At 29.4% G+C, this 25,942-nt stretch overlaps 2 protein-coding genes across 4 annotated transcripts; both read right to left on the reverse strand.

The window, feature by feature from the left end:
• Nucleotides 1-112: 112 nt before the first annotated feature.
• Nucleotides 113-6,579, reverse strand: fmt (phosphatase 6 regulatory subunit 1-like protein fmt). Of its 3 annotated transcripts, XM_066725980.1 has the most exons (19): nt 6,514-6,531; nt 6,178-6,395; nt 6,026-6,105; nt 5,789-5,940; nt 5,111-5,232; nt 4,807-4,977; nt 4,537-4,715; nt 4,316-4,429; nt 4,062-4,188; nt 3,801-3,953; nt 3,593-3,706; nt 3,448-3,512; nt 3,023-3,242; nt 2,841-2,945; nt 2,666-2,769; nt 2,279-2,360; nt 1,906-2,182; nt 1,365-1,833; nt 113-1,294 (listed from the first exon to the last, which is right to left on the reverse strand). In XM_066725980.1, the coding sequence occupies exons 2-19, from the start codon at nt 6,235-6,237 to the stop codon at nt 1,129-1,131; spliced, it is 2,760 nt and encodes a 919-aa protein (XP_066582077.1). In that variant the 5' UTR covers nt 6,238-6,395; nt 6,514-6,531; the 3' UTR covers nt 113-1,128. The 3 variants fall into 3 exon arrangements, with proteins under 3 accessions (XP_066582077.1, XP_066582076.1, XP_066582078.1); XM_066725979.1 differs by having other exon boundaries at nt 6,178-6,579; XM_066725981.1 differs by lacking the exon at nt 5,789-5,940 and having other exon boundaries at nt 6,178-6,579.
• Nucleotides 6,580-8,413: 1,834 nt separating this feature from the next.
• On the reverse strand, nt 8,414-22,370 carry DPCoAC (dephosphocoenzyme A carrier). The gene is made up of 7 exons (XM_066725816.1): nt 22,182-22,370; nt 19,129-19,390; nt 17,774-18,102; nt 15,454-15,719; nt 12,635-12,815; nt 11,739-11,924; nt 8,414-11,284 (listed from the first exon to the last, which is right to left on the reverse strand). Exons 2-6 carry the CDS (start codon nt 19,177-19,179, stop codon nt 11,798-11,800), a joined length of 954 nt encoding a protein of 317 aa, XP_066581913.1. The 5' UTR covers nt 19,180-19,390; nt 22,182-22,370; the 3' UTR covers nt 8,414-11,284; nt 11,739-11,797.
• Between the last annotated feature and the right edge of the window lie 3,572 nt (nt 22,371-25,942).

A 25,942-nucleotide genomic window follows, 5' to 3' on the forward strand; every position in this document is an offset into this window, starting at 1 on the left:
AAGTACTAATAAAAGCTGCGCCTTTAATTATTTCAAAGTCACAAGAGTTCACTTTTTTAGCACAATGGTTTTTATTTATCATCTACTATATATAATTATGTACAACAAATCGTGTACAATACTATAAACACATTACTACTTGCAAATTACTTTCGAGGCAGATGAGAAAATTGATGGAATAAACGTAAGAAGTAGTTTACTATAATTTCCCATTTAGATAACTGTAGAGTAGTAAATCAAGCATAGTTTCCAATTGTATTTTTGCCTTTTAATACTATTTGTTGGAAGATCGCTTTGACACTATGCTACCACCGGTATTTATCGTCATACAAATTTTTGTTGGAATGCAAATTAATATACATCGTTTTCTTTATCCTCATTACATTTAATATAAGATTCGATCGAGCAATAATAAACGTATATAATAAAAATACAGGACATTTTTTCTTGTTTACATTATAATGGATAGTATTGATTTCGACCTGATTAAATAATAGGCACGATATATCCGCATGCTCTCACCTCTCCAAATTTGGAAGTAAAAGCATCAGCTCTAACGTTTCATGTACTAAAATGACAATTTAAATAGCATTACTTCCGATTTACCCTATTCTCTTATTATACAATTCTGTGTAATATATATATATATACTTGATGTGCGAATTAAATATTACCATCCAAACAAAATATAGATTTGATGTTCACTGTAGATTTGTACACATTATAATTTGCACCAGTTTGCAAAAGACAACCTGTTTAAAATTGTTCTCCATTTAATAAATTTTTCAATCCACAATTACGCTAATTACGTATAAATACAAAATGAAATCTTTTTAACAATCGTAATAAAACATGGATAAAATTTTACATCTGTAAAATCTATCTACAAGCGCTGGTATATTTCTCAAACTTATTTGTAGATGTATAAACGTCAGAGCTTCGTTATCTATAGATTGAGCGTTGGAAAATTTTGTACCCTGCCGCGTTAAAAATGTGATAACCAGCGCGCGTTAATTCTATAAAATATAAACAATGTGCTCTAGTAATGCGAGAAGATAAACACAAACTTCATACTGATATGATTCTCTCTGGCTATTAATGTGCCAAGAGTAATGCCAAATCAAATTTTCATTTTGGGTCTTCGTGTGATTTTGCGATTGACTCTGTTGTCTCATTATTTAAGGGAGCCGCAACAGTAGTTTGCTGTTCAATTGACGACGATGTCTCTCTCTCTTTTGAACATTTATTGTCCAAGTCGTCATTGCTTTTGCTTTTTTCTGTACAATCCGATCTTCTGCAATAATATTTTATATTTTAAAACCATATTCTACCTAGTTTATTTAATTATTTAGGGCTCATATTACCTTTCATTTAAAGGCTGACCAGAGGAATTGGCGTTGTCGTCCTCGCTTGCAATACCTCTTTCAGGTAGGCATCCTTCATCGTTATTTTGGCTATGAAGATTTGTTTCTTCATTAACAGAGCTCGTAGTAATAGCAGTAGTAGTAGTATTAGTAATCTCCCTCGCTTCAACAATTGCGTTATTTGGAGCTACAACTGTTACAGGTAGTTCCTCATCTGGAGTAGGCTTTGCCACATTTACATTTGTGGCTATTTCTACTTTTTGATCATTGTTTTCAAAACCATCTTGATTGCTACTATCTCTTACGGTACTAGAATTATCTAGATTTAATGTATTTTCAAAATGATCAAAATTAGCCCAGCCAGTTGATTCTGCGGGTTCTGAAGGAGCTCCCCACGGATGTATTTCCGGTAATGTAGTAGTAGGAGTAGTAACAGCATTTGTGGATGTGCAATCCCCTGTATTCCAGGCTGCATAAATATATAAATTATTAAGTGTAATCTTAAATATTCGTAAAAACTAACAATTGGAACATTTCTTACGATCAGTCGCATCAATTTCCATTTGAATATCCTGTGGATCATCATCGGTTTCCTCGTCGTCATCATCGTCAGAGGAGTTTGAATCATTTTCTCTTAATTCTTGTTGCTCTTTTCGTTGCTGCTCATCTCTTCCCTCCTCTTCATCTTCCTCTTCGTTATGTGGCCAATCAGGTAATCGTTTATCAAACACTTTCTGAAAGGACAGCTCGCTACCGTTCCCCCACTCAACATCCGCGCTGCCAAATTCCAATCCAACAATCTGTTTCTCCTTACATATCTATTTACGTATGTGTATTTATTTTAAAAACGATTTAACATGAATCTTAGCAAACATTATGCCAAGTACATAGAATAAATATTGTTTCTTTATTACCTTATTAAATATATCTTTCCTCTTATCCAGATCCTCTTCGCTAAGATTGAAACCTAGCGTTGTTAATTGCTCCACCGAGCTACTGTAAATGTAAGCAGAGGAAATGAACTAACAGCAATCATAGAAACGATAAAAATTCAGATAAATTGTCAAGACAACAGCAAACTGTATGCTAAAAACGAACTTATAGAATTAAAGGACTAATCCAAGTTTAATTTCACATTATATTGCTGTTAAAACTTTATACTATGGTTTGCAATATTATCTTGCTATCTATTTAGAATTATTATCTCAAGACTTATTTTTATAACGTGTCTTAACTAACGGTTTTATCATAATGTTTTTAATTCTGAAAATTAATTACAAGCAATTGGTAAGTACACTTACTGCAAAGTGTCTTTTTTCTCCCTTTCAGTAAATTCGTTATCACAATATCCAAAGTTATCGATAAATTGAGGCGTCATTTGCTGTCTCTGATAATTTGAATACATCTAAAAATATATGAATGATTCGCAACATTCCTTATTATAATTTTTGCATATTTTAATAACGAAGTTTTTACCTGATCGACAAAAGTATCTTGCTGAAAGGCGCGGGGATTTGAATAGGAATTATACTCATCCGGGTTCTCTTCTGAATTGGTTATGTATACTGAGGTTTGACTACTCTGAAAAAGGTAATGCATGTCCGTGAACAGACAATCATTACTATAATCTTAGAAGGAGGAAGGAAAGACCTTCTTACCAATAAGAGGTGATGCGTTTTATTGATATCTTCCAATTGCGTAGATACAAGTTTTTCCCATTTGGAGAGGGTCTCGAACGATAAATTTTTTTTCAAAAACCTGTCAAAAGTGTAGCTTTTTTCACATTGACTGACGATGTTATTTGCAATTTTAATTAAATGACCCATGTATCCCTGCCTCACAATACTGTTACCACTGTCACGGTTTTTCTCTTTATCTCTGAAAAATAAAATGAAAAAAGAATTTCATTTCTTTTGTCATATATGATACAGTAAGGTACAGGCAGCAAAGATAAGTTTACAATTTAGACACTCTTTTTCTAGATATTATACATTAAAAAATAGTAAGCATAAATATATGATTAATAAAAATTATCTTTTCCATTTTAAAGCAATAAAGTGAGAACATATATGGTTTTACTTACTCTTTATTTTCATTCGTTTCCCATGCTTCTATTATTCGATCTATCAACTTTCCTTTCACAAAAATCTGTAAAAATAGTAATATTTGATTAAAAAATAGAGTACATCATTGTTTTTCTCGACAAACTGAATTTCTATTACACTCACGTTTGCATAAATAATACTATCGGCACCCTGATAGTCGCAGTTAATAGCCAAAGCCAAGCACTGTTGTACCTGAGTATGCAAGAAATTATTCCACGAGTATTTGAAAAACAGATCCTATAATAGGGGGAAAAAAGCAGACATGTAAATTTATATTGTTTCGTCCTTGTTTTCCTCTATAAACATCTAAAAATTTAAATAATAATTTTACCAATAAAGTTTGAAATATTCCTTGGTAGGCCAAACTTTCATGAATTCTCACATTTTCCGCAGATAAAAGTGTTACTAATAATTTTGTTACGTGTAAACGAGTATTACCCAACGGACATTCCAAGGCTCCAGCGGTAGTTTTTACAGGCGGTTTCTAAGGTTTAAAGAGTATACAATTATTGTTTAAGCGCTCAAGCAAAATACATGGATAATATAATACGTTCATAAAAAATGATAAAATAATAGTTGTGATAATATTTACATAAGGCGGGTCTAACAATAGCTTGTGAAACATTGCCAAATATCCAATCGTAGCGTTCATCATACTGGTACGTCTTTCGTTACTTCGCAATACATCTCCCATGAGATATACTTTCTTTTTAGAAGCGCTTGCAAAAATAATAGATACATTAATATATATTTTTATATCTAACTTAATTTAGTTATAATTATATCAATTCCATCATTGGTTTCTCTTTTTCATGTATTGAGAGAAAAATTTCTATAATTACTTACCTTGTTGACTTTGGACCCAAAAGAGCCAGTAATACTTGTATGCCACCAACAATGCTGCTTTCAACCTTTTCTCCAAGTAAAATAGTTCCTAGTATCATACCTACTGTTTCTTCTCTAAGAACAAAAGAAAAAAATAACGGTTAAATTTTGAAAAGGCTTCTGAGAAAACTTTTCCCATCTAAGATTTAAACTCTTAGAATGCCTTATAATAAAATACGTACGATTCTAAGGTATCCAGAATGGGATCCGCATCTGTACGTTCTGTAGACGTATCTTGATTTTCTCTAGCCATGGTCAATATATCACAAAGAAGTTGCGCAGCATTTGCATGTTTTGCCGGATCCGATGCAGGTGAAAGTAACTTAACCAGCCTTTGTACCAATTGTTGACTATCCAGCCACTTCAAAAAAGATTAAATAAATGTATTGGATTACAACTAAATTATATATAATATAATAATACTATGCTCTATTGTTAGAAGGCAGCTTTACATTTAATGTATTCTGGCGAATGTCATTTCCTTCAACCTGTGTTACCAATTTTAATACTAAATCCATTATTGCTGATGTTTCAAGATGTTGCAAAAGTAAGTCTACACATTTTTGTCGACTTTTCAAAAACTCTACAACTTGGATACAAGTAAATTGATAAGAATACCAGTTCTGCTAGAACAAAGGAAAAATTAGTATAAATAAGAAGCTTGTGATAATTGTAGCATAACATTCATCATATATCAGGCTTAAAATGAGAAAAAGTTTAAATTTATTTCTGTGCATTGTGAAAAAATATGATTACCTGTTCGCTTTTACGAGCTACTAATACTCCAATAATCTTACTGAAAAAAGATGCCAGTAAGGGATTTAGTGGCTGATCTGTGTCTATGAAAGAATACAACTTGGCTAGAAGTGCTTCATCCCCTGAAACAATATGTTGTTAGACACTTCTACTCATAAAACTTATGAAGGTGTGTTTTTAAGATTGATTATGTAATACTTCCAAAAAATTTCTTTGTTCTATGAAAATTTAAAACAAAAAATCCCCCTAGAAAAAATCTGGGAGGAAATTTGCCTTTTTGCTTAAAATAACATAATCCTATTGAGTATAAACTTAAAAAAAATCACACCTATGTATGATTCAACCTTAGAATATCTCACAAGCTCTTGATAAAAGTAATATATTAATATATGCTGTTTTGGTAAGCTCTTGAAAGCATCTACAAAAATATGTTATGAAAAGTAATAATATCCATTTAAAAATGAGATTCCTTACTTTTTATTATATTAAACATCAATATAAGATTAAGTTAAGCAGAGAAACAAATTAACCATTTTTCTGTAAAGTTTGTCATTTTTAAAATATTTAGAAGGTTTGGAATTATTCGGTATGTGTTTGTTATGTGTAATGTAAAAAAGAAATATGTAATTTTAGTAAATAAAAAATAATTAAAGATTTTAGACATTCTTATCCTCAAACCTGCTAACTTCTCGTTCAATGTAGGTACATCGCAAGTTAGTAGCTCACAGGCAGTATTAGGATATTTATAACGCAAGCGCTCTTCAATATCTTCGGATGGTTCCTTAGTAGTTAAAGTAACTAATTCTTCCATGATTTCGGGTCTTGTCAAACTATGAAGTTATATGAATTACAATCTTTCAATACTAAACGATACACGAGCTACACTGAAGTTAGACGTTATAAACAAGTACTTACTATTCCACAAGCTTCTTATTTTGACTTTTACATTCTTGAAGTACATCCTCCTCGTCCATCAATTCAAGCAATGTAACATCCTGAAAATTACAAAAATTGATAACAATTTATCTGGTTCAGAACCTAAGACACATTGACGGTCTCGGTAATACCTCTTTGTTTAACAATGCCTCAATGTGCAACGATGTCGCATAATTATTCGTCCAAAACATCTTTCTGGCGTACGTCACTGAGCGTTTGTCTTAAACTGATCTACCGCAATAGCAAGACTTTAAAACATTTAACTATGTAAGGGAATATAACAATGCCCGTTGGGTATGGAAAGTAGTCCATTAACATGCAGCATGGAGGTATTACAAACTGAATGATACTACCGAAAAAAAAAAAAAAAATAATGGAAACAGCAGTCCTCGTTATATGTTAAAAATCAGTTATTAATATTTTTTTCTTCTAGCTAAACAATAATCTCTATATGTCACCAATCTTACAGAGCCTGAAAGAAAGAAACACGAAGTTTAAGCTTTGACGTTTGGCACAGAAGCACTCGGAGAGCATTTTTGCGAGATCGAATCGACTTGTGAGAAATTTATAATGGTAAGTAGTGTGGGTAAATTAGGTGAGTTCATCTTTATGTTGTTCGTTCTGTACACTGTTCAAAACTGAATTGTACAGACAGGTATAGTTTCTGCTTCCCTATACTATCTTGTAGCAAAAATGCTTCTCGGAAAATTGATTCATGTCCATTTCAACTTTTCAACTCCCAAATACTATCTTATAGCAAAAATTTAAAGACAACAGCAGACGAAACGCGACATTGACAAATATGAAGATGATGATGTTTTAGACGTAATAAAAGTACTATCCAAAAACCATATTATTCATGTTGGAAGCGTCGGGATGTCGAAAGATGTAATGCAAAATAATGTAAATGTGGCGTATACAATTATATATAAAGTGTAAAAGGGAAGAAATCGGATGTAATTTTCAGCCTATAAAGAGGAAATAGCATCAGATAAGTATCGGGAAAAGTAAATTAGAAGAAATTTTAAAGAATATTTTGCTTTGTTAAATTAATCTTTTTTCTGATTATTGCTCCTGATACTTATCTGATGCTTTTTCCTCTTTATAGGCTGAAAATTACATCCGATTACTTCCCTTTACACTTTATATATAATTGCATATATGCGCCACATTTACATTATTTTGCATTCCATTTTTCGACATCCCGACGCTTCCAACATGAATAATATGATTTTTGGATAGTACTTTTATTACGTCCAAAACATCATCATCTTCATATTTGTCAATGTCCCGTTTGGTCTGCTGTTGTTTTTAAATTTTTATAATTCCCTTTTCTCTCCGTAGTGTAAAGTAAATAGCTTGAAAGAGTTGCGTGTATCGGGCATCGGCTATCTGGATGAAATAGTAGAGACTGGTAGAGATTAGGGAGGGAAAGGTATGAGACGGCTCCTTCATCGTCAATTTATATGTCCAAATTTAAAAATGAAATTAAGGGTAAAATATAGAATAGAATCAAGTAGTTGACAACCGTTTTTAAGGTAGTTAAATTTCGTGTCATAAATTTCATCAAATCAAAAAGAATTCAATGGAGTTGCACTGTGGACAAGAATTATTAAACGTAATAGGTGGAGAGAGAATTGAATGAAAAGCTCTGTAAAGGGTAAAGAGTTTAAAGCTGAACTTATTTTCAATCCCTGTAGAGTGTAGGGCTTAATAATGGCAAAACACATAGGGTGTACCATTTTAATTGATGACTTGATACAATTATTGATAATTATACACGTTTTGTGAAAAATTCTTCAGGCGAAAGTTTTTATTAATTTCGAGGAGAACTTAAAACAATAATCTTAGCCTGACCTTAGAAGGTCATTTGAAGGTCACGCGGAGGTCACTTTGTGTTTGTTAAAAGGAACTCCTATTTTTTATCACATATTCATGCAATTTACTCAGGAATTTTTCATAACTGTTTTAAGTATTAAAGTGACATCTGATGCAAGTATGAAAAGGAAATATTTTGTTTCATATAATTATTTTTCAACATTATAGCCTTAACTGTTCAATTACAAAACAGGATTTAATTTCAAATTTTAGACACGTCTAAATGGTATAAAAGATAACTAGCGCAATGATTATACCTTTAAACAAAATAGCGCGATGCGTTCGATTTGTTATATCATTAAAGCTTTAATTCATAGAAGAGACATTTTTATAAGAAAAATGATCAGATTTATGTTAGTACTAATTATTGATGTCATCAAAAATAGGGTTTCAATGAAAATAGAAGTAAGTTTTCCTCGATAATTTTCAAGTTTAACACTCGGTATAATACTTTCATTGTATAAGGTAGAAAAAGCAATTGTACATTAGTAATTGTTAATTTTACTATATTTCATGTTTAATACAATAATATAAATATATCTATTTCAATGTACAATATTTTTCTAATATATGAACAGTTTATTTATTTCCGTCTTTAACAATTTGGATTACATACATTCCATTGTAAAATCCATTCTACTAATGACTATTAAAGTCATTCAGCAGAGATGACTGTTGCGATTACAAATGGTCATAACCCATATCACACACACAGTGTTAAAAAACGACCACACCATATAAAAGGAGGGCACTCCTGAGGGTTGTCCGGTAATATCCCTTCAAGTCCTATAAAAATATATGCAGTCTTTACCGAATTATACAGCTTTCAAAATTGGAGTATTGATGGGTTGTCATCGAGCAACCTTCAGGAGGTTATACTCATATTTCTAAATACAGTGCAATCGGCTTCTTAGCACCTTTTATTGGGTAATAACTTTACAATCTAGGAAACTGAATCGTTTCTTTTTCGTGTTGCATTGTAGCATAGTAAATTTTAATAGAAATTATACTTTTCTCCCTGTTTTGAAACTAATAATTTTCAGTATATATTAATTAATAACTGTTTTAAGAAATGCTGGAAATTCATTTCTTCTGAAAGATTACCTTTTCGCCTAAATCGAAGCAGTCTATCTTTTTGTTTGTATATTATTTTATGTATAAGCATTTAATATTTGCACAAAACATTACTTTTCACCCTTCTCACCATAGATAAGTGTTAATAAAATAATAAAGACCCTCTACTTTGGAATCTATTTTTACAAACAACTTCAATAAATGTTAAAAAAATAACAAGTTTTTTTTTATAAAATGTTCTAATCTGTGACAAAATATGGAAACATTTGTCGAGCATGAAATCTATAGGTTAAAATATAAGAAAATATCATAAAAAGTAGGACATTCCATTCAGGAAATTAAAGGTGATTTTCACATATCTTTCAAACAATTCATATTCAATGCCAAGTCATTGACATCACCTTATGTTTTCCTTCCATTGAGGGTCAAACGATTTACATTTTAAATATTCTTTTATAATTTTTAGTATCTTTGAGATATTTGCTTGGGACAATAAAAATAATACACTTTTATAAAAGTGTCACTTAAGTATGTGACTTTGAGAATTTACTTAAGTCACGCGAAGGAAACTTTGAATATTTTAGATGAAACTGTCCATTTCTTATTTCATTTTTGTATAGCTTATGTTGGACATTTCTCAAAATATTATAATAAGGTACTATCTACCAAGAACTTTCGATTACGATAATAATGGAATATCCAGGTTTGAATGCATGTAAGCTTAAACGCGCTGTTTTAACGTTAGCTGTAACCATGATAACTGTTGAATAGGAAAACATAAAAAAGACCTTTTCAAAGCTATGAATAAATTTGCTGAAAACCGATTTTCTTAAGTTCAGTTAACACCTGTTTCATTTCTGTTCATTGATACAAACAAATGAATGCGTTCATATTAGAATATCTAAAGCATTAAGAATAAACATATTTTTTAGAATGAACGTATTCGTTTAAAGGGTCTATCATATCATTCTCCTATGAAAAATTGTATAATTCTGAGTTCTTTCACGACGAGCAAAAACAATTAGCAAGTGCAGCGATGTTACACACACATATTAGGTAAGTTATCATTAACAAATTAGTAATTGTAAGTTTCTAATAAGTTTTGCGTACGGCTTACATATGTTTAAGGGGGGAAATACATGTAGCAAGAATAAAAGAAACCCATTTTTATTTTTAGCACTAAAGCTTCTCAATTCTTTTTCAAACTTTAAGTAATATTTTTACATATTTTAGGCTATTAGAATTTAGTTATTTTATTATAATATATTAATTGCACTTTTTCTTATTGAAAGTTAATGTGAAGCTTGTTTGACTGACTAGTGTAAGCTCTATATACCCAACAATTAAATTAATAGAAAGCGATAAAAATTGGATCGTTTCTTATAGTTCTCTATCGTTTTCTTTTATAAGGGTAGTTTCAGCAATATTCATCTAAAACCATAAAAAAATATTTATTGTTATTAACATTCATACGTTATGTGCGAAGCAATAAAAATTAAAAAAGCCTTATAGTCAAATATGGAACTTTAAAAAAACATTTTGTACGAAATTTTGGCTATATGTTTTGTTAAAATAAAACATATTTTAAAGTATTTCTGAAAAGACAAAGGTTTTTCTACAAGGTAATATAATTATGAATATATACTCAAAACTTCAACCAAATCCATTTAATAGTTTTTTAAATATCCCTTCCGTCATTTGTGACAATATATTTTTGAGAAAAATGCGTTTAAAGTTTGAGTATCGCATTAATCGAGTACACTGTTAGTTACTATAGATTGTAACTTAAAAAGGGCTTCAAATTTTATGTAAAATTTTGAAAGCGTAATATTAACATCTTATATCACTATTTACAATTGTGGAAAAAATCGCCTTTTTCGATCTACATGTATTCCCTTCTTAATTCATCTTTCATAATTTATTTTATACAATTTAAAGTGAACTTTTCTTTTTCCGGCTTTATTCGTTTGTTAACCCTAAGCTGCTACAAGTACTGAGATTCAAAAATATGTACATAAAAATAGGGTTTCAGTACTGGCAGCAGACTGATAGTAATAAACGAAGTAAGGCCCATTGATGTTGCCAGCAGTTGAGGGCTGTGATAAAGTACTTGCGTGACGTCGTTACACCGTTGAGGCGGCTATGCCATAGCCAACGAAACTGTTCCAAAAACGCCAATTTTTACAAATTTATAGTTCCGTAACCACTGGCTGATCGGACTTAAAAGATTGTATTGACAGTCCTCCTGAGTGTTCTTGTTAACACAGCGTGGTCGTTTCTAAGCACCTTTAATCGACAATTTACTAACTTTTTATTAATGTCAAAACAGACTTAACTTAATAATAAGTAATAAAAATATATGACATCCGCGTTCATGTGTGTGTGTGGACTAAATAATAATTATTATAAAATACAGTTCAATTTGCATTGTTTCTAAAATTCTACAAAAGGTTTAATCTGATAATGATTTTGATGGTGGATTATAAATGTTCAGGGGTAAAAAAATTGGCATGTTATTGCAAATGTTAGTGGAATGACTTATAAAACAAGTTTAAAGGGATCATCCTTTTTATAAAGTAAGCGAATATTGTAACACCCTGTATTATAGTATAATTTTCTAAACATTTGTAATGTCAGATTTTTCATCAAAAAATTGTGTAAATGATTCATTTTGTTGAAGTCTTCAAATTCAGCATGCAAAATATCAAAAAGACAAATATAAAAGAACATTTATACAGACCTGAGTATATTGTATTATTTGGCAATTGCACGAGATTTGTGCATATAACAAATAATAAGTTAATTGATTATTTTTCGTAATCCATTACATACTACATCATAAGTCGCATAACTGATTCCAGCTGCTACTGGGCCTTTTACCCAGTTCATGCTTAGCCCTTTGAAAAAAGCCATAGCTCCTTCTTCTCTAGAAAAATATATATTACCTGTTTCATAGATTTTCACGTTACTACATAAATAATTAATAAAATTTAAAAAAAATGTTTAGAACATCATTTGAAAATATTGATTTTCTAATTTTAATTATTACCTATGCATTTTCTAATTCGGTTCGTCTTATTATTACTACTAATATAAAGCAGAAACTCTTCTAGCTAATTGAATTATGTATGCCAGAATAAAATAAAAAAGGAAATTGTTTTTGACTAACAGTAATCGATACTAATTAAGGAATGAATCACGTATGGAGGGAAATCACTTAATTAAAACAAATTAAGCTAGGGTACACCCCCTTGGACAAGTATTGGAAGAATTTGTATTCTGTTGCTGATATTTGATCATTATAAGAACCGTGCAAATAACAGAACAGTAATAACGTGAAAATGTGTAACTGTATACGTGTACGAACTTCGTCACTAAACTACTGCTTACTGCTTTCAAACATATCCGGTATCAAGTCAGAGCATCGTAATTAAGAATTAATTTTTTAATAGTTCCTAAAAAAAACCGTGTTTCAAAATAAGTCAGCTTCTTTTAGTTTAAATTGATGTAACCAAGGATTTTTTAGAAGCTTTTTACAAATAACCAAATAAAAAATAACAAGTATTTTAATATTTTAAAAGTTCATATTTACTCGAAGCTAAAATAGATTAATTTGATTAAAAGCAAAAGTCTTACGCATAAATTTTAGTAGCAGAAGAATAAATTGTATGGTAATGTTGCCCTTTGATGGCTGAAGTTTGTATCCTCCTTCGCACAATATCCATAGGGTAGCTACTTGTTTGTCCTACTGCGCCCGCTAAAGCGCCACAAACCAATGATGAGATTGCAGCAAGCCCAGGACTATTTTCGGTGTATACTGTTTATTAATATATGCATATAATTAATAATAAAATTTAAATTTAAAGGATTATTTTCATTACCGAGAGTTTCATAACATAGAGTGTTACAATATTCGTACGAGCCCTTAAAGGGAAGGCACTCCTGAAATTATTTTGGAAATACAATTCTTCTATCATTTTACAATGCAAAGCGTAATTTCTGGGATATTAAGGTTTTTCATTTGCTAACTCTTTTACGTGAAATGATGCATTTAACGTTACGTTCAATGGATGACGTATAGATATCGCAGTGCTGTCACAGTAAAAAAAAAGAAAGAAAATAGGTACTCGCCCAATATTTACATTAATTTGGTATTACTTGAAATGTGAAAAATGATCGAAAATTTTATTTCAACATATACAGGAATCTCACTCATTACAACTATAACCATTTTATCTTCCAACACTTTTTTGTACTTTCTCACTTTTCTTTTAATGAATGAATTTCCTAAGTACATTTTTATTTATAAGTGTCTTCACAATTAATATGAAAATAATTAATGTAGTAGTGGAGAGAGTTAGTAAGAAACAGTATAGTGAGATTATAAGAAGTGGGAGGGGGCAAATAGGACTGAGGACAAATGATACAGAACTGGGAATGTATAATTAAGGAATAGTGTCTCATCGCTCCGAAAGTCTTAAAAATCTATTTCACGTAAAATTTATTCTTTCATTTTTTGACCTTCGTAGTTCAACAAAGACAATTGAATTCATATGTTTTTCTGCAGTTATGATGAACGAACCTTCTCATTGATACCATATTCATTTCTTTCTCAAATTAAGCTGTTTTAATTTACCAAAGAAGTTAGTTATCAAATCCTATTCTAACTCTCAATAACAACACAGTACTAGGATTTATTGTCTTACAATACATAGCTTAGTCAAACATAGGATTTTCAATTACATATATCTCTGTTAAGGTATTGCATTAGATTATCTATTATTTTTTTAATTCTACGGTATGTATTAGTAAGAAGAAAGAAAGAATAGGTGAATACCCTCTAAATATGTAATAAAGATACGTGAGGTATTTTTTTAAAAAATGAAAATTATTCACCGTCTATAAAATAGTTTAAAAGAATTGTAAGGATCCTTGCGTTGTCTGCGTCACACTTGTAAAACATGATATACAACGCGTCATTTCACTTTACGTACTTAGCAAATTAGAAACCTTGGTAAGTGAAATACTCCTTATTTGGCTGTAAATTGGTGGAGGAACGATTTGCTTATAATATTTTTAAAAGTACCAACCTTGAAGGGGTGCGAGAATATTATAGCATTCTATAGGTAATATCATCCTTCAAAGCACATATTTTAAAATCTTTTAAATAAAAATTTATCATAATGCTTGCTTTATAGTGTTAAATATGATTAAAAGCTTGAGTGTAGTCATTTAGTGACGTTTTGCTTATCCAGAGTAGCCTTTTAATCGCGTAATTTTTTGGGGGTAATATTCTTTAAACTAACTAGAAAAAAATCGTTTATTTTACAATATTTAACTTATTTTAAATCATAATTTTCTTTTTCCTAACATTTAACTTCGGTTCAATCTTACCATATATCATGTCTCTTACAATTATAGAACTTCCCTTCGATACAATTTTTATTCTTTCCTACACCCAATCCTATCTTTCCAAATCTTTTGCTATCCACATAAAGCAGCTACTGCCAAAGTGGACTATCCCTCAATATCTGCCTTATCGTTTTATCAGGAGTCAATCATCATAAAAAGTTTATAATCAAGCCTTTGGAGCTATTAAATCAATTCATAATAAAATGGCAATCACAATTTAATTGAATTTTATCCTATGACATTTGGTATTGCTACGAGACTATAACGACGGCTAGTTCGCTCACCTGTTTTAGGCCTTTACGGTTTTTTTCTTTCTGTTTTACAAACATCTAGGTACTCCCCAAGGTATACTGGTCAATGCAATACAAGATCTCAGGGGGGTATTCTGGAAATGTATCGACTGTGACATCCGTTATTAACGCAATATATTTTTTTAATAAAAGTAAATGAAACTATCACTCGTACTAACAAAAAATAAATTTTTAATCTTCGTATTTCTTACCATTGCTTCATTAATCTTTGCAAGATTGAATTAATTTTGCCGCGCCTGCAGTACGTAATGTAGGTTTACTATCAGTTTATGACAATTGGTACCGTGATACACTATGTCGTCTATAGTTAAGTTATATTGTACAAAATAAAATCAATGTAAAATATTGGTAGCATTCAGCAGAGGTAGCAGCTCAGTAACGTTACCAGATTTCTTTTTAAACTTCTACTTCTATTGGATAAAATTATAGGATCTAAGAGTAATAGCCAATAACATACACCGCTCCCTCAAAATTTTCTCTGCTAAATGCTACCATTATTAACCTGCTAAATATATTTCTGTAGATCTGGGCACAACAATTATGCAATCTTGATTATTTTATCAATTGCTAGACCATTCTATGATGATGGATTTTTCCTGAGGCTCTGGTATAGCATATATGTGTGTGAATTAATAAATATGCAAATAAAACTTATAAGCTTTGGATTTTTTTCCCTTTGAAGCTTATGTTAAATCGGTACTATATACAAACAATATTTGAGAGTTTACTCACCAGCCGATATATTTTTTAAAGTGCCATAGGTGAAAAAACTGCAGCCAGCATATGGAATGACACCCAGAATTGTTGCCAGAAACCCGCGATAGAATGCCATTAAACCTTCTTGTCTATAAATTCGTGTAAATACTTGTCGTAAAGTTCTATATTCAGATTTTTCTGTCACAGCCATCCTTGCTCTCACAAGATCTAACGGATAAGTCATACTTTGCGAAGTTACACCAGCTAAAGAACCAGCGAGAAACCTCATCGTCGTGCTTGTTCTACAAATAATATAATATTTACTATGTATATGTTAAAATTATAAATAACACGTAATAAATACAATTTATTATATAGAGCGTTAAATTGAATTAGGGTTTCTGAAAAATTTATTTAAAGGAAGGAATTTTAGGAAATAAATTTTTATGTAGACTAAATGTTAACCAAAGTTAAGTTAACCATAAATATAGTGGAGTTCACCAAAGAAGCCAAATTATGAGTGTACATGACCATTTTTGAAGCGAAAAGTGACACTGTTTTAAGATGATAGACTATTATTAAAACGTGATGATTCGAATTCATGATCGTGTGTATATAGATGAGTTGTTAACTAAAGCAATGAATGCTTTACTATGTATCAATGGGATAAGAGGACCTAGACTTACATATTGTAATAGGTAAGCTAGATATTATGGTAAAACTGAGGTATGACGATTTGACATTAATATTGTATTTGAGTAGAGTAAGGAGCATCACTACTGGGCATTTTTCTAGGTAAGATTTCTTTCAGAAAATTATTTTTCAAAGCAATCACATAGGACTAGTCCTGTTCAGGACTTAAGTGACTGTTCTATTGGAAAATTAGTTTAACTGAAGAAATTCAAGTTAAATTTAACAGTAAAACAAATAGTAATTTTTAAAGAAAATATTCAATTAAGAATCACTACTAACAACTTTATTATTATTAGTTTAGAATTTACTGTGTTAAGTAAGACGAGAAAAATAAAAATCAATTAAAATACAGTACTCCTGAATAAATGGGGAAAATGAAATTTTTTTCAATGAAAATCCCTGTTTATCATTTTTCACCATAACGCTCGAAAAACGTCAGCAGAACCAAAAGGGTCACATGCAACATTGACCTTAAATTGAAAAGAAGTGATTTATCGGTACGTTTATCTTCTAAAAGCTTGATGTGTATGTCTACATAATATAAAAATTATATCCGATGCGTCATTATAAGTTAATCTCAGCTGATAAATCGGTTGTTTTTAAATTTAGATCAATATTGCGTATGACCTTTTTTGTTTCGTTGTCGATTAGCTAACATTATGGTAAAATATAAACATGATGTTTTATTAAAGAATTATATTTTCTTTACTTATTTAAAATAGCTACATTTAACTTTTTGTTTTCATCAACTTGATTACCGTAAAATGTTCTATTACTTTGCTAATTTAAATAACTTTGTATATATAATAATAGAAAAGTTAGTAATAGTTTGCACTAATTTAGTACACAGTATATAATCAAAATCAAATGAGCGTCAAGAAGAAAGAGAAAGAAAGTGTATAACACGACTCTCCTTCCTGGACATTAACAATTTTCAAGTTGTGTGTGTGTGTGTTAGGATTAATACTCGGAGCTCAGATGCAATGTAAATATGATGTAAGTAGATAAGAGACGTGCTCCCCTTGGCTAATGAATTTCAAGTTTTTCTAAAGTCGTTATCAGCTTAATCGGAAATCGAATATGGAGGAAACGAGGACGGAAAACTAAATTGATAAAGTCAGTCAATTGCGTGAATCTACTCCGTATTCACTTACATCACTCTTGTAAATCCTTGTATTGTATTTTTTTATTTGAAAAGCATTAATTTCCTCAAATATATTGGAGTATCGTTATAAAATTCTAAGGTTTTGTTATACTGTTAAGTCTAGAAATTAAATAAAAAGTAGAGCAAGATGCTAAGTTTGTTCAACTAAATATTTTCTTTTTATGAATGACTGAAAAAGTTCACTTATTTTACAAATATATCCCGTAGACTATATGCAGAATGTAACAATTATACGTGCGATCTCCTTAAAGGAGAGCACTTCTATTCTGAAGATTATTGTGTCAGAACCTTTCTACTCCCATTAAAATTTATGTTACAATTACTTGACTAAATCATTATAAAAATAAGAAATGTGATACAGTAAAACATGAGAATTTTCAAGGAAATCGGTGATACTGTTACATCCTGTTTATCATTGTATTGAAAAGAAATTGGAAACGTGTTTAACAGAATATCAACAAAAGAACAATCAATGAATAATGTAAAAGGTTAACTCACGTTTCTGTTCCATTTACTTTCAGCACTCTTTTCCATTGTTCGTGTGCGGTAAATTGGATAGCTGCATATGGTACTATTCTGACCATTGTTGCACTATTTCCACGCCACAGACTCATCAGTCCTTCTTTATGATAACTATTTACAATAAATTTCATAGCAGCTTTTGCAGAATAAGGTTTTTTTGAAATTTGGAAATTAATTTTTGTGCGGTCTAGAGGAGCTATTGTAGTTTTTGCTAATCCACCTGCTGCTGCACCTGCTACCAGACTTGTCCATACCTTTTCGGTATTTGAAATTTTAATATTACTGCAATGCTCCTTCCGTTGTTCCTATAATAAATTAAAAAATTTAACAATGTAATAAGATACAGGGATTCTTATTAAAAATGTCTACTGAAATAAATCGTAACTAAGTCATGTTCTCAGCTAAATTTATTAGTGATATTTAAGTGATTCTTAGTGAACTTTTAAGCTTTTATAAAAACATTCAATAATCATGATTTCAAAAGCTATGAAGGCTACAGCAATTTTTAAATAGAAACCAATATATATTGCTTATTCCATAGTTTATCTCCAGAGCTTTCATAAATATCATTAATGTACCATTGAACTCGTACCGATAAATACAGTCTCGACCATACTTAAATTTTATGCTATATTATGGTTTAAAAATAACTTGAGAATAGTTATAATGTGCAATAAAAAACATACGTTTCCATTTAAAAAGGTTAAAGTTACCTTCATAGTTTAAAATAATTACAATTATTAAATTTTGTTTTAAGTGCTTTTCGTATTTATAAAATCTGTATTAATAGCTTTTATTACATTTTTTATACTAAAATTCATAGTTTTAAGAAAACTACGTTGAAATTTGAAAATAAATACTTTTTGTTTACTTATAATTAGGTGTATAATATTTCTGTTGTTAATTTACTAACATAATCTTTAAATATTTTTTATTTTAATCTTGAAGATATATTTATTTTTATAAATAGCTTTATTTGCAACATAGTTATATCAATTTTAAACTAATTATTAATCTCTAGAAAACTGTAAAATAATTGTGACTTTACTTTTGAGACACGTTTTATCCGATTTAATGAAAATCATTTAATATTCAATTTCTTAGTTTTTAAAAGATTAATGAATATAAAATGAAGTGCTTTTGAGAACAATAGTAATATATTTGACAAAATATACAATATTAGTCAATTAGAAAATTAGAAAATGATGGTTTAATGCCATAAGTTATCTTTATTGATTGATTAACAATAATGAATATACAAAATCATATTCTACTTTAAGAAAAACAAAATTTATTTAAAAAATTCATAAAGTTATATATTTTCTTCTTACAGTATTTCCTTCATTGTTTCTTGCAACCACGTGGGAGGATGTATCAATCATTTGAAACACTTCTTGGGTGTTGAAGATAAAAAGATATCAATCTCTTTTGAAGTCTATTTGTTTGTTTTTATTGTTAACGATTTTTAGTAAGTTGTCTTATTATATACTTCAAAAAAGCATAAAATCAACAATAATAAGAACCAGCTTAATCGAATAGTATAGAGATGTCCTGAATTGATTTTAATGGAACCTCTGTGATTTCTACTTTATTCTAAAAAAAAAAATTGTTCTTGGTTATTATATAATTATTTTTAAATGAAAAAAAAGCAATTATATTCTGCAACCTTAACCCTTATGATGTATACATGTGACATATAGATAATAATAATTTTGGGGTCCAAAAAACTTCAAACATTTTCAATTTAATAATACTTCAAATGTACTCGTTATTTTGAAAAGCATAAGAAACCTTTTTTTAGTAAAAACTATGGCTTTTAAATGGAATCATTAATTTTTTTTAAACGGATTTATAAAGTCTATAACAAAGTATTTGAAAAAACTGAGGTCGCGAACATGGAATGGGATTTTTAAAATCAAGAGAACGCACTTTACGGTTATAAGCGGTTCCCATATTTATTGTTTTAAATCGTATTAACTTGGCAACAAGAATAATTAATATTTTCTAGAATTAATAATATAGAAGGATAAATAATGTAATAAAATAATAAAAAATTGAATTTTAATTGAACATATAATTTTCAAGTAGAAATAAGGATTTTCATTAACCAATGTTTAAAATTCATTTAAGGTAAGGACTGAGTACTTTTAGGTTCTGTATACAACATAAGAGTCAATTGTAATCAAAAGCTGTTTAATATAAGGTAGGATGGAAGGTAAGGAAAGCGTAAAATGATGCTATTAGCTTAAATTTTAAAAATTATAAGAAAAATTTATTTCAGCTTTTTAAATGGAAACCTATAATTTTCATTGTATACTCAAATTTAGTTTTTTGCTAGAGATATTTGAAAACACCATACCACTATATCATTTAACGCGAACCTTTATAATATTCTTTAAATTGCAACAATATATTATGCAAGCTGAATTGTCTCTATCCATGAAATTTTTATATATACTACAAAGTTTTGTAGAGCCCACAAAACCAGCTAAAAGAATAGAGATTTATTATAAAAAATGATTCTATTGTAAAGAATTCATTATGATCTTGAAATACTGGCAGGGGGGGGGAGTCTGAAAAATCTATATTTTCATATTATACCCCAGTTTCCACTATTTGTGTCATATATAATTTTCATTGTACAAGATTTGCTCTCAGTCTTTGGAATATATAGGTATTCAAGTTTAATTAGTTCTTAAGAAATCCTATATAACAATTTAGAGCAGATATAAAGGGTACCTATAGATTAACAGTAAAAAAATATTGCAATCTGTCATTTTTTATTATATCATATGAAACTTTTCAATGACAAATTTGTTTATAATATATTAATAATAAGTAATATAAAATTTTCAATCTTAATATAATAAATTTCTAAATACCTAACATTTGACCAAATCAATAGTCTTTTTACTATTTAATGGATCACTATCTATCACTCAATCAAAATACTAGCAGTAATGAAATGTTATCGTAGCATTTATAAATATTACTAAATCAGCTATCTGCAATTTTTGCTAAAGGCTTCAAATAATTGTATATATAATATTGCACTAATTATTTTAAATAAATGAATTAATTAATACTCTTAGTGAAAATATGTATTTTAACTTCCTCTTAGATTAATATAGATTTGTATAAAAATTGTGCAAAGCAATATTTTTATCAATGGTAATTCACTCTTCAACATTTCTAAGCTATTAGAACCTTATATATCTGATCTTAGTTACCATCATAGTAATCTTATTTTTTCAAGATTTTTACTTAAAAATTGAAGTATATTTATTAATTCAGAAATGAAATATTTTTTGTTTAGCTGACTACACTTACAAATACTACACATCAATTACATAAAATAGATAAAGCTATCTAATATATTGAAAATTTTACAACTTATCTAATATACATTGACTATTATTCTGCTTTTGCATAAAAAAAGACATTGTATATTATACAAACATTGATATACTCATCTTTTATTGATTCTGTACGATTGTAGAACATGATTTTTATTTCTACCCTATTCTATAGAGAAACGACTTCCTTAAATACAAATCTATTATGAATAAATTATATTTAGTATTTTTGACTATTCCTTAAGTCATTTGTTTCCTATTGCTCCATATTTAAACTGGTGCAGTATGTTAAAGCTAGTCAAGTAAATTATGTTTTCTTCATTATAATGACCAAGTCAGTCAAGATGCAGACATTGTTGTATGTGTCAAAATTGACGCAAGGTTATGATTAGAACTTAGTTGTAAATGTAGCCAATGACATATGAATATATATTATGGAATGAAAATTAAATAATAGTTATTTGTTGATATTTCTCAGGTTTACATCTCTTGATACATGTAAAAAATGTTTGTCTTGTCTGTGCTTTAGTTCTAATACAACAAACTAGACAAGCATTTATCGTTATTTTAAGAGCATTAATTGCTACAGATGATAAGATGCATGATTAGCTTATGTAAAACCAATAAATTCATAGAGAATGATTTTAAGGATGACATCTTTATATAATTAATTTCTTTTGTAGCTATAAATTATAGTTATTTAGAATTAAAAGTGTTTGGATTAAAGGTTAAAACCAGCTGATGACCTTCTCCTTTTGGTTATGCATTATTAAAGTCAATCCTCTGTCTAATGGGAAACTTTAATACAAAGAAGTTTTTATCCTTCAAAACTTTTTGTTAAGAGCTAGGAAATAAAACTGATTAGGAATCTTATTCCTAAAATCATTCCATCTAACGAATTTATCGGTTTGATATAGGTTAACCTATCACTTTATATAAATATAACCTAAAAGACAGTTCTTAACTGATCTTGTGACACAATGAAATTTTAAAACCTTATTACATAAAAATAAAAGGAAAGTACGTACGTGTTTAATTATTCAATAACAATACTTAAAATGAATCATTAGGCTAGTTCAGTCCTCTAATTAGAGATTTCGGTCTTGTTTCGAAATCCAACAGAGGCAATTGCTTATGACGATATTTACGGCAACCTCTCACATCGGCGCCGTCACCGCAACTGTCTTATATCTTTCTTTGCTGCCACTCGGCACTCTCCTCACCACTCCTCGTCCTCATCACTCCTAAGTATTTATCTTACTCACCATTCACCTCACCACCCTTATCATTCTGAAATTTCAATATATTCTGTTTTGGCGACATCTAGCGATTCGACTGAAAGCAAAAATGCTTTTACTCTAGAAATCTCTGAGTGTCTCAGAGCACATATAATTTCTACAAAACATAACTAGAATAATTTTTTAAATTGTCGATAATATAATAGTTGCGTTCGGATAATTCAATGCTTAGTAAGCACTAAGTAAATTATTATGTTTTAGATTACTAATCAGTTTCAGTCAAATTACTCAACGTTTAGTAATAAGCGTTGGGTGGCCCTGAACGTAACTAATGATCTCTTATGTAATTTTTCATTCTGAATGTGAATCTGATCATAGAATTGCTCATAAATCGCTCTATCATTTTAACTTTTAGGTACGAAAACTGCTGCGCTGCTTTTAAGGATCTATGATATTGATAGCATTCGTTAAACGAAATAACCTTTTATCTTATCAATTAATATTAAAATTAATGTTTCAATAAATGTTTCATTTACGTCAATATTGCAGTTTCGTTTGACGATGATAATTTCATTTCTCAATTTTCGAAAACGATCAGAATGGTATGTTGATTAAAGTAATAAGTTATATATATGTAAAAAAATTTTTTAAATGTTTTCTATCCCCCACACCTTCATAAAAGAGAGGGGAGGGTGGAGAGGGTGATTGATTATATATATTATTTGTCATCATATATAACTTTTCCCATAGATAATACAAAAGTACCTAAAATATTCTAAAAGTAATTATAAAGCATTCTGTATTCTATACATATTATTTGAATATTTTAAGCACTTTTGTGTTACTTGCAGTTACCTAGGCGTTTTAACCGTTTGAGTCCCAAGCAGCGCGATCGCGCTCTTCAGATTCTGTGTCGAAAAATCCTAGTATGTACCGGCATAAAGTAGAAGAAGCGCTATCGCCCCGCTTGGGATCTATCGACATAAAATAAAGAAAGTGCTATCGCATTGCTTGGGATTTCTCGTACTCCTTCAGAGAAAGCACGGTCGAGCTGTTCAGGATTTTTCAATAATGTTTATTTAATACCCCTTTGAGACTCAAATGGTTATATTAAGAGGGTAATTTATTATGGAATTTGAGAAAAAGAATTTTTCTGCTTTTATAGCTTCAAAGTCTTATTCTTTATGAGTACTTGAAGCTAAGTTAACACGCAAAATTCGTAAAATTATGACGAATATATTTAAACGTGACCATTTATTTGTATTTCTCATAAAATGATATTTCATTTTCTATTTATTTTTTTTTTATTTTTATTGTTGTCTCCTGCATACTCAACAACGCGATTACAATCGACTTTATTCTTCTTTTTTCTAGTCTTGAAAATGTTTAAAAACGGTATATTTCTTGGTTCCAAATCTGTATTTAGGGACAACTGCATAAACTACGTAAAAATAGGATGTTCATATATACTAAACGGGACGTGTGATCAACACAAGTATACTAGACGTTTCTTGGATTCATCATATTGATGTGATCATTTCTATATAGAATATAACATGATTTTATTGTTATAGCGTCGTGAGTTACTGGCTATTAGAATTTAATATATGTGGTGTTAAAAAACATTAGAAATAGCAGTTTAATAATCGAAATCCTATAAATCCCACCGAATCGTGAGCACAGTCAAACAATAAATTAATATGATAGCTTTAAGGTGTATAAATAGCCATTCTAAGGTTCCTAACAGTTATTAGTAAACTCAAAAAATGAAGAGCAGTTTAGCAATAATTTTAGTCACTTTGGTCATCTCTTTGATTGGTAAGAAAGTACTTACAACATTATATAATCATTATATTAAAGGCTAACCAAATTAATTTCCGCAAGCAATATGTTTTACAAATAAGTTATTGGAAATAGAAATAAAAAAGAATTGCAATAAAAAATAATTAACCTACACGACTTCTTTTTGAAATATAAATAATCTTAAAATATAAATGTTATATACATTATATCAGAGGAAATAATTTAACTAAACATTCTTTTCATAATACGTATAGTGAAAGTATAATTGTTCATGTGTTATGCGGGATGAAAATAATATTTTGCTATATGACTAGTAGAAGAAAAGTAAGCTCAGTCGGTAGAGAGTAATTATTTTTTCATCCTTCGAACAAACAATAAAATTATATGTATATATTAAATGTGTACAAAGTTTTATGTTATTTGAAAGTCGGATATTTTTGTTACAGATCCCAAGAGTCTAATTGTAGTTACTGTATCTATATAGCGTTAGAAAAGAATTTTCAAAATGTTTATACAAATGATTATTTTTAGGCCCTTCAGCCTCGAAGTCTATAACACTGAAAAATGGTAACGAGATAGCAAATGCGCTAACGAGTTTCCTTATATGGCAGCGATAATGAAAAATGGTACATTTCATCGTAATGGTGTTATTATTAATTTTAATATTTTGCTTACTGCGTCAAACTGCGTTCGTATAGCAGGAAATAAATTGTTGTTGAAAGTCATTACCGGAACGAACGATTTTACGCATGGTGGCGAAACTCATGAAGTACAAGCTGCTGTTTTTCAAAATATATCTGAAAATTCCGGATTGGCTTGGTCTTGGCATTATTAAGGTAAACTATAATTAATAAAAAACTAATTATTTATTAAGATTAACCATAGTATATTCAATTTGCAGCTGAAAACTCCCATTACGATTAATGATTCGCAGAGACCAATAATCAACTTTGGTCTCTTGCCAGAAGACCTTGTGTACGAAAAAGCATTTGTTCCACTTGTGCAAAGAAGTAAGAACGCATTATATATTGAAATTATAAAAGCTTGTTATTTATAATAGAAACTTCTTATTAGGCGCTTTTCCATTTTAACACGTTTTTAAATTATTATTTTATTGGTGTTCAAAATACGAACGAATCTTAACTTTAAGGTTTTATACGTTGAGATTAAATTATTTTAACAAACATAATAAGTTAGAAATGTGTTGTTTGCAGCTAATCAATTTGAAGTTTGTTTACGTTTAGAATTATAATTAATCTCTTGACTTCCAGCATCAGAATTAAGTCTTGGTTCTTTTGGCTAAATCCAAACTGTTAGAATATTAAAAATCGTAGATGTTAATATTGGATGAAATGAATATGTTAGGCTGAACTTGACAAAATTATACAATCTAGTCGATTTTTGTTTTTTGCCTCAAGATAAAAATAATACTCTTATTTGTTTTTTTAATTTTTACTTTATAACATAAATTGTAGACAATTTAAAATAATGTATTTTTTTTCTTTTACAAACCAAAATCAATTTTAATTCTTTTATAAAATACCAATTAAGGTAACTAACAATAAGAACATTATTTTAAGGCATACCTTGATATAAAAAATTCACCAATCACAACGATTTATTTATTCAAACTTATGTCTTACCATCTCTAGTTCATTAAATTTAGCGTTAAAAATGTCCAATATTTTTGCAATTTTTGGTGAATTTCAAGCCTTTGACGTTACTTGTTATGAATTAATAGAAGAAAC

Source organism: Prorops nasuta, unplaced genomic scaffold (assembly GCF_024137725.1).
Source record: "Prorops nasuta isolate Cenicafe-Biocafe unplaced genomic scaffold, Cenicafe_Pnas_1.2 PNAS00004, whole genome shotgun sequence".
NCBI lineage: Eukaryota > Metazoa > Arthropoda > Insecta > Hymenoptera > Bethylidae > Prorops > Prorops nasuta.

Coding starts and splice junctions, on each gene's coding strand:
- DPCoAC (XM_066725816.1), bottom strand. CDS start 19,179: ATGATTGATACATCCTCCCACGTGGTTGCAAGAAACAATGAAGGAAAT. Junction 12,816..15,453: donor TTTAAAAAATATATCGGCTG/GTGAGTAAACTC, acceptor ATTAATAAACAG/TATACACCGAAAATAGTCCT. Junction 11,925..12,634: donor TCTGCTACTAAAATTTATGC/GTAAGACTTTTG, acceptor ATATTTTTCTAG/AGAAGAAGGAGCTATGGCTT.
- fmt (XM_066725979.1), bottom strand. CDS start 6,237: ATGTTTTGGACGAATAATTATGCGACATCGTTGCACATTGAGGCATTG. Junction 6,106..6,177: donor AGGCATTGTTAAACAAAGAG/GTATTACCGAGA, acceptor TGTAATTTTCAG/GATGTTACATTGCTTGAATT. Junction 4,189..4,315: donor TTGGGTCCAAAGTCAACAAG/GTAAGTAATTAT, acceptor TATTTTTGCAAG/CGCTTCTAAAAAGAAAGTAT.